The sequence below is a fragment of the Macrosteles quadrilineatus genome, unplaced genomic scaffold (genome assembly GCF_028750875.1).
Source record: "Macrosteles quadrilineatus isolate MER2022 unplaced genomic scaffold, UCM_ALF_1.0 Scaffold_31__1_contigs__length_1484076, whole genome shotgun sequence".
NCBI lineage: Eukaryota > Metazoa > Arthropoda > Insecta > Hemiptera > Cicadellidae > Macrosteles > Macrosteles quadrilineatus.
In genome coordinates this window covers 184,241-200,614 of record NW_026542624.1, presented here as the reverse complement: position 1 = coordinate 200,614, position 16,374 = coordinate 184,241, and the positions used below count along the sequence as shown (strand labels likewise).

The following is a 16,374-nucleotide window of genomic DNA, read 5'->3' as shown; positions in this document are numbered from 1 at the left end:
CTGGAGACTGAACAACATGTAGGGCAGTTGTTGGTAGACGTGGTCATTCCGATGATGACGGAGGGTGAGGACAATTGGACCTGTATGTCACATTTCGTCCAGGATATTCTCTGTACAAAGAAGCTAGAGCTTGACCGAGATGCAGTCTAGGTCATAAAGAAATTGAATGCCAGAAACGGCGCGAGCCATGAGGGATTAGGTCACAGTTGATCTGACCTGAAGTAATGTGACAAACAATCCCAGGTCTGTGTCCAACAGAGTAGAGGGGGTTTTTTAGTGAGTAGTCTGACAAGCTAAGGAGTCTCACACTACAGGCTGGCTACCTGTGTGCGTAAAAGCATTTTTACCTCCTCTCCCTAAAAAAAAAAAAAGTTGTTTTCCCGGAGAAGAGAGGGTAAAATGCCATCTTGGGTGTTACAGACAGACAGACAGACATAAATCAAGATAACACGCGTTTCGGCTTTCCTATCGTATGAAATGAAAAAAACCAAGACATTTATGATTCTACGCAATGTACAGACAAAACTCCAATTTTATTTATATAGAAGAAGAAGATAGATAGATAGATAGATAGGAAAATCTCTTCATCGACAAGTTATTTTATCGTCAGACCCATTGGCCAACTTGTTAAATTAAATTATAAATACGAGAATCATTTGTAAAACAGCTAAAAACATCGTAGTGTTGTGAAACAGTATATTTCATAAATACCCCCGCCGCAGAAAACCTGCACACTTAGCAAATTTCCATTTGCCTGTTTACATTTACACTAAAATGTCTCCTTAAAAATATCACATTTATTCCCTAATTAAATAGAATTAGTTTAACAAGTACTTAGGTTTACTGCAACAGGGAGGGTAAAAAAGTATTTTTTTTTAAGATGTGAATACTGTAGTTTAATAAGAAATGAATGTATTTTCAAAATTTGATCAAAATATGTTTATAAACAACCAACCTATAACAGTTGACTTATTCTCCATAAGAATAACATGGGAATGTTAAATTAAAATTTTTTTAAAATTTTCTCCGTAACCATTAAGCGCATAGTAACGCTTAAATGTACTAAATTATTTGGTTTTTCTTAAGCTCTACAAAATGGTTTGGAAAGAAATTGTGTTTTTAGGGTCAAAAATGGGAAAAACCTATTTTTACTCCATAAAACCCCCCATATAAACCCTCGTTCTCATAGTCCGATTATGCTGGTTCACGAACTCATTCAAATAAATGTGGGTTTACACGTTTGTACCAAATTTTATAAAAATCCGATCATTTTTGCTCTGGGGGATTGCCCAACCATTTCAAGTTGATAGACCTCTATCATAGAAACGAGAAATGCCGGGAGCGCGCCCAAGTGTTGGTGCAAATCTCTAAGGGAGTGGCATTCCCGGCATTTCACCTTCCCCTATATCCTAGCTTGTTGGATGAAATACACTGTATACACTATAGTTTAATACGATATATATATAATTTAATTTGTGCCAATGTGTAATTATTAATAAAGGAAAGTATAAAAAGGTTGCTTTATGTGAACATAAAGTAAGCGAGGATTTATTTTAATTTTTCGTTCAGAGAAAAACTTTCAGTGGGAAAATTATAGGTGATTATGTTCCGATCGTAAAACTTGAGCTCGGGTCGAAAAGAGACACATTACGCCCAAGTAATGAAATACAGTACAGTATAATATAAGCAATAAAATCTTTTAAAATCTTTTAAAATTTAAAAGAAATTTTTAGATAATTTTCTAATTGTTTTACAAATTCAGTATGAAACACACTTTTGTAATAACTCCCTTAGTAGCATGATTTTTACCAAAAACATTAGTGATAAGATACATTAGTAGAATATTAGGACGCATATACAGGCCTACAGCGTTTGCAGTGATGGTAATTGTCCAATTACACAAGTGTTTGATGGTTCAACAATGATATAATGATTCAAAAACTCGAGAATTGATAGATTATTCTTTCTGAGCCATCCAAGATGAGGTCTGTAATTGTTTTGCTGCTGATTCTCGCTGTTTTTGAAATGTCAGAAGCCTGTTATATGTTTGGGACTTTGTCGGATCTATCAGGAAACATCCTCCAAAGTTTGGACCCCTCCTCATGGAGTATATGGAGCTCAAAAACTGCTTCCAGTTTAAGTTAGACGTGAGTTTTATTGTATACTATACAGCACTCTTTTATTCAGTCAAAAGTCAAGATTTTATTTCGTACATCAAGCCAGCTTGGTTGGGTAGACAGGCGAAAAACCGCGAAGGTTCACAAAGAACTTAAAACGAATACTATACATATATATATTGTTTATAGTACTCAGAAAACACACACCATTTAACAAGTCATCTAAGCCTACTTTTTAGGCCTAGATGTTTCTAATATTTCAATTGATTAGATTGTTTTCATCATTTCTGGTAGTTTAATATATATTTCTATCCATATATCATTTTACATTGTGGTAGATATAAAATAAAGCAATTCTGTGCATGGGGGTGCAGAAAATGTTTGGATACCTAATCAAAAAGTCATAACTGATTATGGTTATCATTTAAACATTTTGGCTTTTGAAAATGAACAAAAAATTGATACAGAGGCAAATTTAGTTATTAATTTGTGGTCTTTCTAATTTTAAAAAGTAGTAAGAGTAGATATTAAAATTTGTAAACTAGCTTAACCTGAAATAGCATGATTGTCCTACCAATCTCAATGATTGCAGCCTAATGCTGCTGCACACTTATGTAAAAACAATCTTGTTCAACATTTTAAACATTTAACTTGTTCGTTACTGTTTTGGTAAATAAATATGTGCTTACTTTACTCTTATAATAATTAAGTTTCAAAAATCTGTGTACGTATGAATATTAGTTCTACTGATTTTAATGGGTATTTTGGAAAGCTCACTCGCTGTAAATTTGCATATGATTATGAAAGTTTGTTTTTGTTATGATTGATGTTGATAAATTAAAATTACATGTTTTCCATAAGAAATAAAGCATATTAAAAAACGGGCCTTTTCAATTTTTTTTTTTTTTTTTTGAGGCAACATTTGACTGCCTTTTTGAGTATTTTCAAGAAACAAATAGTCTCAATTTGTAGGAAATTTCATCCTCTTTCAAAATATTACCATTCACTTTCGTAGGTTTTCTCACCATTTAAAAGTTATTTGCAAAAAAGCTAAACAACCTCCGAATTTATATATTTCATGATCTCATATGAGCAACAACTAGGTACAAGTTTTAGGGCTTGACAATGCCACTTAAATTATGACGAAACCAGTCGGCATCATGAAAACCAAGGATTGCTTTGGCTTCATAGAATGATAGTATTCCCTTTATTTTTTCAGGTATTATCTCAAACTGTCAGCAATCATCATCCAATATTGCATGCTGGAAAACATCATTGGTCTAAATGATATATTGAATAAAATTTGTTTGAAAATAACTGTATGTGTTCTTTCTTATACATCCCATAGAGGGCCTAGTATTCTAGCAAATTTCCCATATTACCGTAGTTATAGCTATTACCGTAAGTCTTATGGCATGATCTGAATCCGAGACCGATTTACTTTTTTGTTAGTTGTCCCCAGAGGCCAAAAACGACATTCATACAAACTCATAAATATGCCCTGGCGTTTATATTTTTGTATATAAGTCAGTTAGCACAACCCGAGTAAAAATAATTTTTATAAAATTTAGTACAAATGTGTAGATCTACGTTTAAAAGAGTTTGCAACCAGCATAATTGGATACTCCAAGTGGAGTTTACAATAATGAGTAAACAGCGACGTTTGCTTGATTTTTGATCTAGTACCAGGAAACCGAGCCGAGCTCGGATTGAATTAAACATTGAATTTATTAAATAAGAAAATTACCTTAATTATAATTATCACATAATCAAAAACAAAGAAACATAATCAACAATAACATAATAAACATAATCAAATTATAAAGATTTATTATGTACGGTAATCAGTGAACACGTTTTAGATGATACAAAGTAATAGCTATTTACATTACAAGTGTAGTAAGAGCATGTTTACATCACTTACGTAAATTATGCAACTCTCTTCTGCTTGACGCTTGTTGCACACATACACCTGCGTGATGTGAAAACGCTCTTACTACACTTGTGAGGTAAATAGCTATAATACTCCTTTATAAATAAATAGATTGCAATAAAAATAACCTTTATCAGCTGTTTTTTTTTTCAACTGTGACCACAAAAAGGCATTCGACGTTAGTATGGGCACTTTCAAGGGCTGTAGGGCGGAAACTGGAGTTTTTCCAGCCTTGTGACCAACTCCAATTGCTTTCTCGTGGCCAAATACACCATATTAAACAAAAAAATTAAAAATCCTTGGACGAAAATGAAAGTTTATTTGTACATACGCTTGTATTAGCGTGGATTTGGTCAAATTTATTTATTTCATACTAAACTTTTATATTTTACCAAAGATTACATATGCTCCAACTAAAGAAAAAATCTTATTATATTTACTATTTTGAATTTGGGATTGCGTACATGTTACAGTGGAAAAAAGTGAGAAAGCCTAAGCAAATGTTTATATATATTTACCAAAAAAGAAAAATTATTGACATAGTACTGTATTTTTTGAGCAATCATTGAAAGGACTGATTTGTAAACTATGTACACCCAGGAAAGTCTTAGAACGCCACCCACCAAGTAGAAGAAATAGAGTTGATGTTCTTAAAGGGTTTATTCTCCCTATTAGCCTATATACCTAATGAAGAACCTACAAGATTCCTACCAACACTGCGAACGAGGAGAGGATGTTAGCCGGAGTCCTACCGTTTTTAGGGGGTGGCGGAATTGTACCCCCCGCAGGTTAGTGACATCACAATGACGTCTCATTTTCTCAACCAAAACAGTGTGTACGGGAATTGTACCCCCCCTCATAAAACTTTTATATTGTTATGCACGAGTGGTTTGATTAAATCCACTGGTATCTAAAAAACTGTACAGGCCGGAGTTTTACCCACCCAGTAAGAACTAACGTTTATTAGGTCAGTGTACGGGGTGGAATTGTACCTCCTGTCAGTCTAGTCCTTCTTCTAAGACCGGAATCGTAACCCCTGGTGACAGCAGAAGATGTACGCCCTGGAAGTGTACCCCCCTGGATTTGTACCCTCCCTCCATTTGACTGTGATTAATAAATAAGTGTGTGGCATCGAAAATAAATTATAATATAATATGCGTTAAAATCCAAGCTTAGAATAGACTTGAAAACGCAAAACCTTTATTAATTTGACCACTTGGACTTTTATATAATGTACTAACAATATTTTATATTGTAATAATTTTTGTCTTTTGTTTGCTTTTATTAAAACTTATAATAAAATTTCTCACTTAACGTTTGATTTTAAGCTTTCTCACTGCGTACGGAGTAAGTGTAGAGCTGAATTTATATTGTAAAAATTATCTAAAAAGCTGCTTTACGGTAATCATTAAAAAATTCAATAATTAATTATTACCATAAAATAAAATAGACTCCATATTTAGTATTAATCGTACCAACAATATACTACATTGGTGAGAGACACAGGCAAAACACCATTCATTGGATTCGTAACATTGTATTATTTATTGTTATATTTTTATCTATTAGATTGTATAACATTAAAAAGGCCTACTTACGATGTTTGGAAATTGACTTCAGGCTTTGTCTTGTGCAAATTTTCGAAGGTTAAAGGTGAGTAAAAGTTAATTTTTATGAACAGGTTTTAAGTTATTGGATAACAGAATTATAAAACAAACTAGGAAATAATGTAAACCGGCTTTTCATGGTTTAAGAAAATGAATAAAATATCCATATGATCCGGGGCGAAGTAAAGTGGTAAAGCCAAATGTTTGGACAATCTCTTTGCAATCATTTCCTTAGTACAACCACTATTTTCTGTACAGGATTAGAAACCAAACATATGTCACTTTAGATTTAGAGAGCATTTGATACTATTTCATTTTAATAATACCAATTAAGTTTATTGAAAGATGTTTGAAGATGTAATTACAACAGGGGGGGGTACAACTCCAACCCGTACACAAGCCAAGCTACCTGTCCAAGAGGGGGGCAAAATTCCGGGGGGTACAATTCCATCCCGTACAGAAATAATTTTATGTTGAATTCTAGGGGAGTACAATTCCGGGTCGTACATCTCCTGCTCTTTTAGTGAATTTCCTGTGCTTGTGATATAAATTAGTCATCAGCTGTTTGATATTGTGAACATTTTTATTTGTTTATCTTTGGATGATTTTTATTGATTCTTGTAGTCATGGAGAAATCAATATTTACCAGAGTTGGATTGTTCTGATGTGTAAAAAAATGTTAGTTTGTTAAAGCATTAAATATCTTAATTATTTTTTTAATTTGCATGTTGATTTAATTACAAGCTATTTCGGCATAATGTCAGGTACTGGTGTTAAGTTCTCAGACTTGATTAAGCAGTATGATGGAAGTGGTGATTTTAGTGAGTGGTTAAAGAAACTAGAATTGGTATGTAAGCTCCAAAAGGTGAAAGACTTGCAGACAGTTCTCCCCCTATTTTTGGCTGGAGGAGCATTTTCTGTATATGACGGGCTAGCAGAAAATGTAAAGAGTAACTATGAGGCTCTCACCAATGCATTGCTGCAGGCCTTTTCTGCGAACTGTTTTCAGGCTTATGCAGAATTTACAGCTAGGCGTCTACTTCCCGGTGAGTCACTAGATGTATATGCTTCTGATTTGAAGAGATTGGCAAAATTGGTGGACCCTTTTGTATCTGATGAGTGGATTAAGAGCGCAGTTGTACATGGCTTGCCAGAAGATACTCAAACCCAGTTGAAGCTGCGTGTTCTCTTCAAAGCATGGAGTTGTCGGATGTAATGACAAGAGCTAGGAATCTGTTGGGCAGTGAGTCAAACTTTGGGGCGGTTGCACAGGCTAATGCCAAAGTTTTCAAAGTTGGTAAACAGTGGTCTAAAAAATGCTTTGTTTGTGAGAGGGAAGGCCACGTAGCACGTTCGTGTCCCCATCTAAATCGTGAGTCAAAAGTAACCTGTTACCGGTGTGGGGAGGTAGGACATTATGCCTCAAAATGTTCACAAATTCCAAAAAACGAGTGAATGGGGCTGCCTTATGTTGCGCGGGTGGCCCAATTTCTTCAGCGCAACTCCCTACATTAACAATAAGTGTGTCGGGTTTTAAATGCTGTGCCTTGCTGGACTCAGGTTGTTCAAGGAGCATTGTGTCACCTAGTTTAGTGAAATATGGAGTAGAACTGAAGCCAGTAAGTCAAAGGATTATAATGATGAATGGAGAATCAGTTGAGTGTAACATGACATGTATGTTACAAGTTTTGATAAGAGGTGTTCCGCTCAAACTGAGTTGCTTGGTTGCCAGTGTATTGCCAAGGTATCAGATGCTTCTAGGGATGGATGCAGTGACTGCAATGGGAGGTGTCACTATTGATGGAGATGGCACTATTACGTTCAGGGACGTTGATATCGGAGCGATGGCTGAGGCCAAGAAGGAGTTGTGCGTGAAGGAAACCTCGGAGAATGGCAACGATGAGATCGCTATTAATGATTGTGACTTTAATGCGAAATTTGTTGATGGAAAATGGACCGTTGAATGGAATTGGAAAGATGGCGGTAAAACACCTAAGATAAATAACCAAGTACCTTCATACTCAATTTCAAAAGAGGCAAGGGAGGCGTTTGACGCTGAAGTGCATGATTGGATAAGAGACGGTTGGCTCCAGCCTTATGACGGGGAGTTTGATGGCTTAATTCCTTTAATGGCGGTCGTGCAACATAACAAGGACAAAGTGCGACCTGTAATGGATTACAGGGAATTAAATCAGTATGTTTCAAGCCATACAGCAGAAAGTGAGGTTTGTGGGGAAAAGCTAAGGATGTGGAGAAAGCTAGGAGAACATGTGAGCACTATCGACCTTCGTAAGGCATATCTCCAAATCCATATTGCTCCTCATTTATGGAAATTCCAAGTGGTCCGATTTAAGGATAAGAATTATTGTCTAACACGACTCGGGTTTGGTCTAAATGTCGCACCGAAAATAATGAGCAAAATTGTTAATAAAGTTCTGTCAATGGACCCAATAGTCCGAAGTGCTACGGACTCTTATGTTGACGACATAGTGGTGAATGAGAACATTGTTGGCGGTGATGTAGTAAAGAAGTTGTTGGAAAAATATGGGCTGTCAGCGAAACCAGTGGAGCCACTTGATGGAAGTAGGGTTTTGGGGCTTAACGTCTCAAAAAGAGATGGCAAGTTGATGTGGACCAGAGACAACAAGATAAAAGCTTTGGATAAAATTGAGACCAAGAGGGATGTGTACTCCTTGTGTGGGCAGTTAATCGGACATTTCCCGGTGGCTGGTTGGCTTCGACCAGCATGCAGTTTTCTTAAGCGTCTCAAAAAGAGATGGCAAGTTGATGTGGACCAGAGACAACAAGATAAAAGCTTTGGATAAAATTGAGACCAAGAGGGATGTGTACTCCTTGTGTGGGCAGTTAATCGGACATTTCCCGGTGGCTGGTTGGCTTCGACCAGCATGCAGTTTTCTTAAGAGGCAATTGACAGATTTGAAATGGGACGATGTGGTGGGCAACCGAATTAAGATAATGTTAGGAGATATAATGGAAAGCGTAAAAGAAAAGGATCCTGTGTTTGGAAAATGGGCAGTGTCATCTAGTGACAAAGGAACTGTGTGGTGTGATGCTAGCAGCTTGGCGATCGGTATTTGCATTGAAATTGATGGTGAAATAGTTGAGGACGCGTCTTGGCTAAGGAAAGAAGATGATTCGGCGCATATTAACTTAGCTGAGTTAGAGGCTTTGTTGAAAGGAGTGAACTTAGCTTTGAAATGGAATTTGAAGGAGTTATACTTGGTCACAGATTCGGCCACCGTTTATGCTTGGGTAACATCCATATTAACAGGAGACCGACGTATTAAAACACATGGGATGGGTGAAGCTCTTGTAAGAAGACGGTTGGGTTTGTTAAAAGACCTCATATCAGAATGTGGCCTTAAGGTGAGGATGGATCTGGTTAAATCGCAATTTAACAAAGCAGATCGCCTGACGAGAGTTCCTAAAAAGTGGTTGGCAAGAGAGGAGGAAAAGACCAGTATTGCAATGATGGGTGAAGAAGAGGAGGAAAAGACCAGTATTGCAATGATGGGTGAAGAAGAGGATGAGGATAAACAAAAGTTGGTCAAAAGAATCCATGGTCTGCATCACTTTGGTGTTAATCGAACTCTTTTCACAGTTAGGCGTTGTTACCCAGCCGTTGAGTTTAGTAAACAGGACGTTGACTGCGTAGTCAAATCATGCAAAGAATGTTTATCTGTTGATCCATCCCCCATCAAATGGAAGCCGGGGCACTTGGATTGCGACAAGAATTGGCACAGGCTTGCGATTGATGTGACTCATTATGGGTCATATAAATTTCTTACAATTATAGATTGTGGTCCAAGTCGGTTTTGCATTTGGCGACGGATCCCAAGTGAGACTAAAGAACAGGTAGTAAAAATCTTACTTGAACTGTTTTCAGAACGAGGTCCACCCCAAGAACTATTAATGGACAATAGTGCAACATTCAGATGTGAACAAATTGAACAACTGTGTGAGGAATGGGGGGTTATCCGTCGTTTTAGGTGTGTGAACCGTCCGTCCGGCAATGGAATCGTTGAACGAAACCATAGAACAATAAAGAGAATGGCAACAAGAACCAGAAGAAGTGTTCAAGAAATGGTATATTGGTATAATCTAACACCAAAAGAAGATTTGAATGAAGAGTCGACACCAAGCTCTAGATTGTTCTGCTACAGGTGGAGGTGTAAGGGCGAACCTGTAAATTGTGACGAGCAACTAAGAACTGAGTTTTCACCTGATGAACCTGTGTTTGTCAAGCCTAAAAATTCCTTATGTACTACGAGATGGAAGCCTGGTGTGGTCTCACGGCAGCTCTCACAAACCAGCGTAGAGGTTGATGGTATGCCACACCATATTGCTGATGTCCGTCGTGCTGGTGTTGACACCACGGGGGCGTGTGCTTGTGATATAAATTAGTCATCAGCTGTTTGATATTGTGAACATTTTTATTTGTTTATCTTTGGATGATTTTTATTGATTCTTGTAGTCATGGAGAAATCAATATTTACCAGAGTTGGATTGTTCTGATGTGTAAAAAAATGTTAGTTTGTTAAAGCATTAAATATCTTAATTATTTTTTTAATTTGCATGTTGATTTAATTACATTTCCCAAATAGGAAATAAACTATTACCGTAGGTCTCGTGGTAAGACTCGGGACCGATTATGTGTGGGATTTATGTTGTGTTTATTACCAGAAAAAGCTAAGCTGAAGTCGGTTCATAATTTAGGCGGGTTAAGGGGATGGTTTCCTGGGTTACCCCTCCACTTTTTTTAGCTCAATTCATAAATCAGCTGTTGGCTGTTGTTTCAAATTTAGGGTAAGATGGATGGGGTGGAATTTTTTTCCGCTTTCATTCAAACCGCCTAAATTTTGTGAAAAGAGTAACGAGAATTACATTCCACATTAAGGTCACAGCAATTAATTGCAGAACACATGTTGCTTTCTACGGCTAATTGTTAAAACTACGAGGATAATAGATGATAACTCCTGACCAGTTTTACAGTTCATTTTTCTACTTTACGTCTAACTATGAAAACTCTCCTAGTTTTTCTTCTTCTTTCCATTAATGTCGCCTTCGCTTGTGATTCTGATGGAGGCTTTTGGGCATGGCTTGACCGCTATTTTTTCTGGCTCAACCCGTTCTGGTGGTCAAGTTCTTTGAAAGATAGTAATCCTGGAACAGTAAGTGATTTTAAACCATTCTTGGCATTCTTACCCACTTTTCACCACATAATTTAAAATATGTGATGATGAATTTGTAAATTCTTACTTTTCTAAATTGATTTTTTACTTGGTAAAATTTCATGAACAACCAGCTTGCAGTAAAATTTTCAATTGCAAAATGGTTTTTTCCTCTCTAGTGTATACGCCAGTGGCATTTTTGTATGAATTAAAGTCAGACGTTTTGAAGGGAAAGTGGTCCAAACCCATTAAATGTTTAGTGAACAGCCAGGAATTGAGCACGTCCCCTCCCGCACCTAAGTCCGAGATGCTAACCACTAGCTAGCTCCTCCAATTTTGTGTTTGGAGCATGGAATGAAATTATGCGTACAAGTTTACAATAAATTTAATAAATTAATTCTTTCACAAGTCTTTGAGTGTTTATAACTAAGAAACTCATACAAATTTACCAAGCGTTACTCTTATGATATGGAATAATTTGTACCCTAGTAGCACAAATATGTATTTTATAAATATTTTATATATTTAAAGTTGTATTTGATAGAACCTCGAATAAAATATATATATAATATGTCTTTAATAATAGTTTGATATATTCAAATATATATTTAAAATATTACCAAAAAGGAATGCAAAATATAAATTAAATATAAGTTTTGAATATATAAAATAGATTCATAATATATATTGATAAAACAAGTATAGAATCTATAATATACATATTTTATATGTATATTTTTCCTAAATTAAATTATTTATAAATATATTTTGAAACACGTCAGATATTTTTATTAATAAAATAATATTATATTTGTAGAATATATAGCCTATAATCTTTTATAATTAGCAAATAAATAATTTGCATCTTTTTGTTTTTTATAGTGTCTATCAATTTACACATGCATTTTTTGTATGATAATTGCCATTGTGAAAGCGTTAAAATTAAGTTAATAATAATACGTAGGTACTCTGAATGGTGTCACTCTATCATACACGTAAAGAAAAAATAGCATATAATTAAGAGGCAGTATACATGTTAGACAGCTACATTTGGGTCAAACGAAAAAAAGTGTTGATGGGTTTTATTTTTTTAATTGCAATATGTGACAATGAATGTGATCATAGAAATCTCGAATGATTGGCTAGAAAAGGGTGCTAGTGACTGGCGACCTTTTAAGAAACTAATTACGGTTGTATATGACGTTCTAAAAATAATTATTTGATTTACATATGCCATAAATTACATAATATTTGTCTTAGTATTTAAATTAATTTTTGTAGTTTACTGTATTTGTATTCGTGGAGACTACTCACTATTCACTACAGCACTATTCAACTCAACTACTTGATGCCAAAACAGATTAACAGAATCATATTATACTGTAGTATCAAAAATATTTCTAGTATTGCAATCATTGCTACTGAGGGCCACTCTTTCACCATTTGAAAACTAACTAATGCTAACAACAGTCACAAGTAGCTCAGAGGTAAGGTAGGAAAGTCGAAGGACCCAGGTTCGAGACCCACCCGGGCTGAAAAAATTTTATCCAGTAATTTTTTTCAAAATTTGTTTTTATGAACTATTTAATCAATTTACTCAACTGATAATTGTGTTTTTCATGCTAAATCTTTATTATTTTGTGTTTTTATGTTTAGGCCCCATGGGATGTTTGGAAGAGATATTAAATACATTTTTTATTTAAATATTATTCACTAAAATATAATATTGGAACATATTTTTTAAATATTTAATAGATTCAAAAACATATTTTTTATATATTTAATATATTTTAAATATTATATAAAACTAGCTGACCCGGCGAACTTCGTATCGCCTAAGTTATAGGTTTCCCCTAAGACAGACCGATGGAAAGAAAGTACCGTTACGTTTAATTTTCAAGATGATCTCGTTCGCATCGCTTAATCACGTCCTGGTTGAAGTTCGTTCGCTACGCTCACTCACCTTTGGGTTGGAGCTCGTTCGCTGCGCTCACTTGCCTTTAGGTTGGAGCTCGTTCGCTACGCTAACTCGCCTCCAGGTTAGCTCGTTCGCTACGCTCACTCGCCTCCAGGTTAAAGTTCGTTCGCTACGCTCACTCACCTTTTGGTTGCAAATTAGCTGTTGTCATAAATGTAAAAGAAATAATAGTGCTGCACCCTGTTGGTAATCCTTGTAACTTTAATGCTATTGAACATCATAGAACAGAACCAACTTGTTTAATTGAAACAGCTGTTAAGATTCATTAATTCCATTTCTCATAAGGTTAACATGGGAAACTCCAGAGCCACTGGGGCGGAGCCCTTTTAAGAATTTCGAAACGGGAAATAGTTTACGTCCGATTCGCATACCTACAGAATTTACACACCAAATTTCATAACGATCGGTGAAGTCGTTCCGGAGGAGTTTGCAGACAAACACTGTGACACGAGAATTTTATATATTAGATTGACATTAATACACACTTGAGATGTATAAAATAGATTTTAAATATATTTATTCATATGTATTTAATATATATTTGTGCTACTAGGGTAACTTCACAACTATTAGCTTGTTGTAATGTTTTTGGATGAATGTAGCCAATACAAAAACTTTTTATATTGGCTACATTCATCCAAAAACATTTGACAAAAACAGCATGAAAAAATTTGAATCTTATTAACATGTCACTATCACATATACATTGCTAAACATCAGCAATTAATTGTATATATTTCTTTGATAAATAGATTCAAATAAATTGAATATCGTACACAGTACAGGAAAAACATTTTTAGACCAAACGTAAAAAAAACCAATACAAAACGTTAAAAAAAAGTTATAGCGTTATATTTGTAGCTTCAATCTTAATTAGACTAATGGACATTTTGCTATAATTAGTGTGAGAAATGATTTAATTTATTTTAGTTCCTGTTTAATAAGTGTTACATGGACTTAATTTGAACGTACATTGATTTGTCCACAAACAAGTTTTCATCTATTTTTATCTCCCTGCGACTAATGGTTTTTTGTTTTATTCTCTTGTCCTAAGACGCTAGGCACGAGCCTGGGATTGTTTTTCACATTACTTCAGGCTAGACTTAGGGGTTGCGGCATTATCACTTAGATATAATCCATTGGTGATTTGGCGGGATTTGAACCCGGGACCTCAGGGACTTCAGCTCGCTCACCCTTGTACACAACAATGACAATTGGAATTGGATGGAAATAAATACTTTCAATAGCGAACAAATCTAAATTAAAGTGAAAAGTAATGAAGATAATTGCTGATCTGTAGAATGTCATAAGAAAGTGTAGGCACCAAACAGGCAATAATTTGTGGCATCTAGATTCACTCTGTTGTTTACGTTTTGAGAGGCGTAAGATGAAGTGCTATTTATACAATCCGGACATGAAATTTAAAAAGATTTATTTAATAGATCAAAATTGACTGTAGCAATATATAAAGAAAGAAAAGTGTCACACAGCTATAAAACTATTTCACCTATACAGGTGGCAATAAAACTGTTGTTTTGTAAAGTGATTTCAGAAAAATTGGATTGTAGACTATCACATCCTCATATATAATACATGAAGGCGTTTTCTACAAAACACTAATCCTCCGTTAATAATGAACGGATTTTTACAAATGGTGTGTCAAAATTAAGTATTTTTTGTGTAGACCAATTCTTTCACCAATTCCTGTCATAAGTCCTCAGGCTTTGACCCACAGGCCATCAAAATCCCAATGTATTTCTTATGATGAAAAGATTGTGTTTACTTAAATAGACGAATAATTTGTATTAGTTACAGCTGTTCATAGTAAACACACAAGAGCGTTCGTTTTCAGAGTGAGTTCGTTTTCAGTTTCAATAACTGGAGTGGAGTGATTGATTACATTATCTTTGAGTTGACTCTTTTAGGTCATAGGAAATTATGACTGTTAGTTGTTTTGAAATAATGCCTGTAATACTTTGCAATTTTGCTTGAATTCAAGCAACAGGTGCACTAGTAAAAAATATTGCTTGTAACTGTTAAAAATCATGACCTATTTTTGAAACAAATTCACAGCTGTTTTGTATGATTTTGAGATTTAAGCAAGATAATGTTGTGCAAAAAATGGTTTGCACTCATTAGAATATTAACGAAATAATTGTATATTTATTAATATTGATCATTTATTGTTTTTCCAGTCGGGGAATGGCTTGCAGTCGGAAATAATGGCTTCTGAGATAGGAAATGTGTCTTAAGTTTAAGTCATTGGTCCAGCATGCATGATCTGCGTAGGCCTTCTCCAAAACTGTAGGACTACTTCAAATATTGCATATCTTTTAAAAACTGAACCAATAAAATTATTGGACATATGCTTAAATAAATTATTACCCTACATTAGAGTATAAGTACCCTACCGAATAGTTTAAGACTTTATTTAATATGTTCGCTACCAATCGGGGCATTTTATATGCACTGGTAGGGCGATAAAAATAAACTATGACACAAATATTGAACGTTGATAGATAGGAGGTAGTAAATAGGTCAGTAACTCAGACCAGAAAAAAAAAAAAAAAACCTGTTAGAAACAATTGATATATGTACAATATTCTTGCTTCCAACACTGTTAACTTACTTCTACCATAGACAATTAGTCTATGCTTCTACACACAAGTCAAACAAATATAGTGTAAATATGCTTAGCGTAGAAAAGTTTAACAAAACTAATATGATATATCAAAATCATAAAAATTGTATGTGTTTCACAATAGTGAAAGTGGGTCAAAGCAAGCAAATTAACATGTTAAAATATATATTGTAAAAATATCTTTCACAAATTTTCTGCCCTATCCAAAAATAATTTTGGGTTCAATTTTATCGAGAAAGTAAAAACTGTTTTGTAATAGTTCTCTGTAGAAGGTAGGAATAATCAATTAAAGGTTACAATAATTCCAATTCCAGGTTCTAGTCCAATCATTGTCAAACCATTACCTTTTTTTGCCGTCTTGTTATTGTTAAGTTTCCTTTCATAGTTTATATTTGCACTGTTAAATTTTTAATTCATATTCGATAACCTTTCATCTTGATTCATGTTCCTCTCAACGTTGTTACATTCACCATAATAGCACTTAGTCATAATTAATTATTGTCACACTCTCATTGTTCATACCTGTTATTGTTAAGTGTTTATATTTTATTGCACTGTTAAATCTTCAAATTTTTGATGTTTTTCTTTTTGATCCTGAATTTAGTGAAACAGGCTGATAATGTTAGTTCAATTTCAAGATCATATTGCATGTTTATTTTTTTTCTTGTTTGCCAATGTTGTATGTTCATAGTATATATATATATTTGTCATATTTCATTACTCAGTTGCGAATCATTAGTGTTTAGCATGTATTCATAATATAAAAGGCAAAGCCCTCACTGACTCACTCACTCACTCACTCATCACTAATTCTCCCACTTCCCATTTACCTAGGAGGCTGAAATTTGGTACACTGATTCTTTAGGCATTAAATAGGAAAACTAAGTGGTTTTTATTCTGATCGGG

The 16,374-nt window shown here is 34.7% G+C and overlaps 1 protein-coding gene and 2 long non-coding RNA genes across 3 annotated transcripts; all 3 read left to right on the top strand.

The window, feature by feature from the left end:
* Window positions 1-1,870: 1,870 nt before the first annotated feature.
* On the top strand, window positions 1,871-3,434 carry LOC129005689 (uncharacterized). The gene is made up of 2 exons (XR_008491856.1): window positions 1,871-2,147; window positions 3,337-3,434. It is a non-coding gene; the product is annotated as an uncharacterized LOC129005689 (long non-coding RNA).
* A 5,199-nt stretch (window positions 3,435-8,633) lies between these two features.
* On the top strand, window positions 8,634-10,082 carry LOC129005695 (uncharacterized). Its single transcript, XM_054434657.1, has one exon. It carries the CDS (start codon window positions 8,634-8,636, stop codon window positions 10,080-10,082), a length of 1,449 nt encoding a protein of 482 aa, XP_054290632.1.
* Window positions 10,083-10,641: 559 nt separating this feature from the next.
* On the top strand, window positions 10,642-15,194 carry LOC129005701 (uncharacterized). Its single transcript, XR_008491857.1, has 2 exons — window positions 10,642-10,849; window positions 15,023-15,194. It is a non-coding gene; the product is annotated as an uncharacterized LOC129005701 (long non-coding RNA).
* The last annotated feature ends 1,180 nt before the right edge of the window (window positions 15,195-16,374 follow it).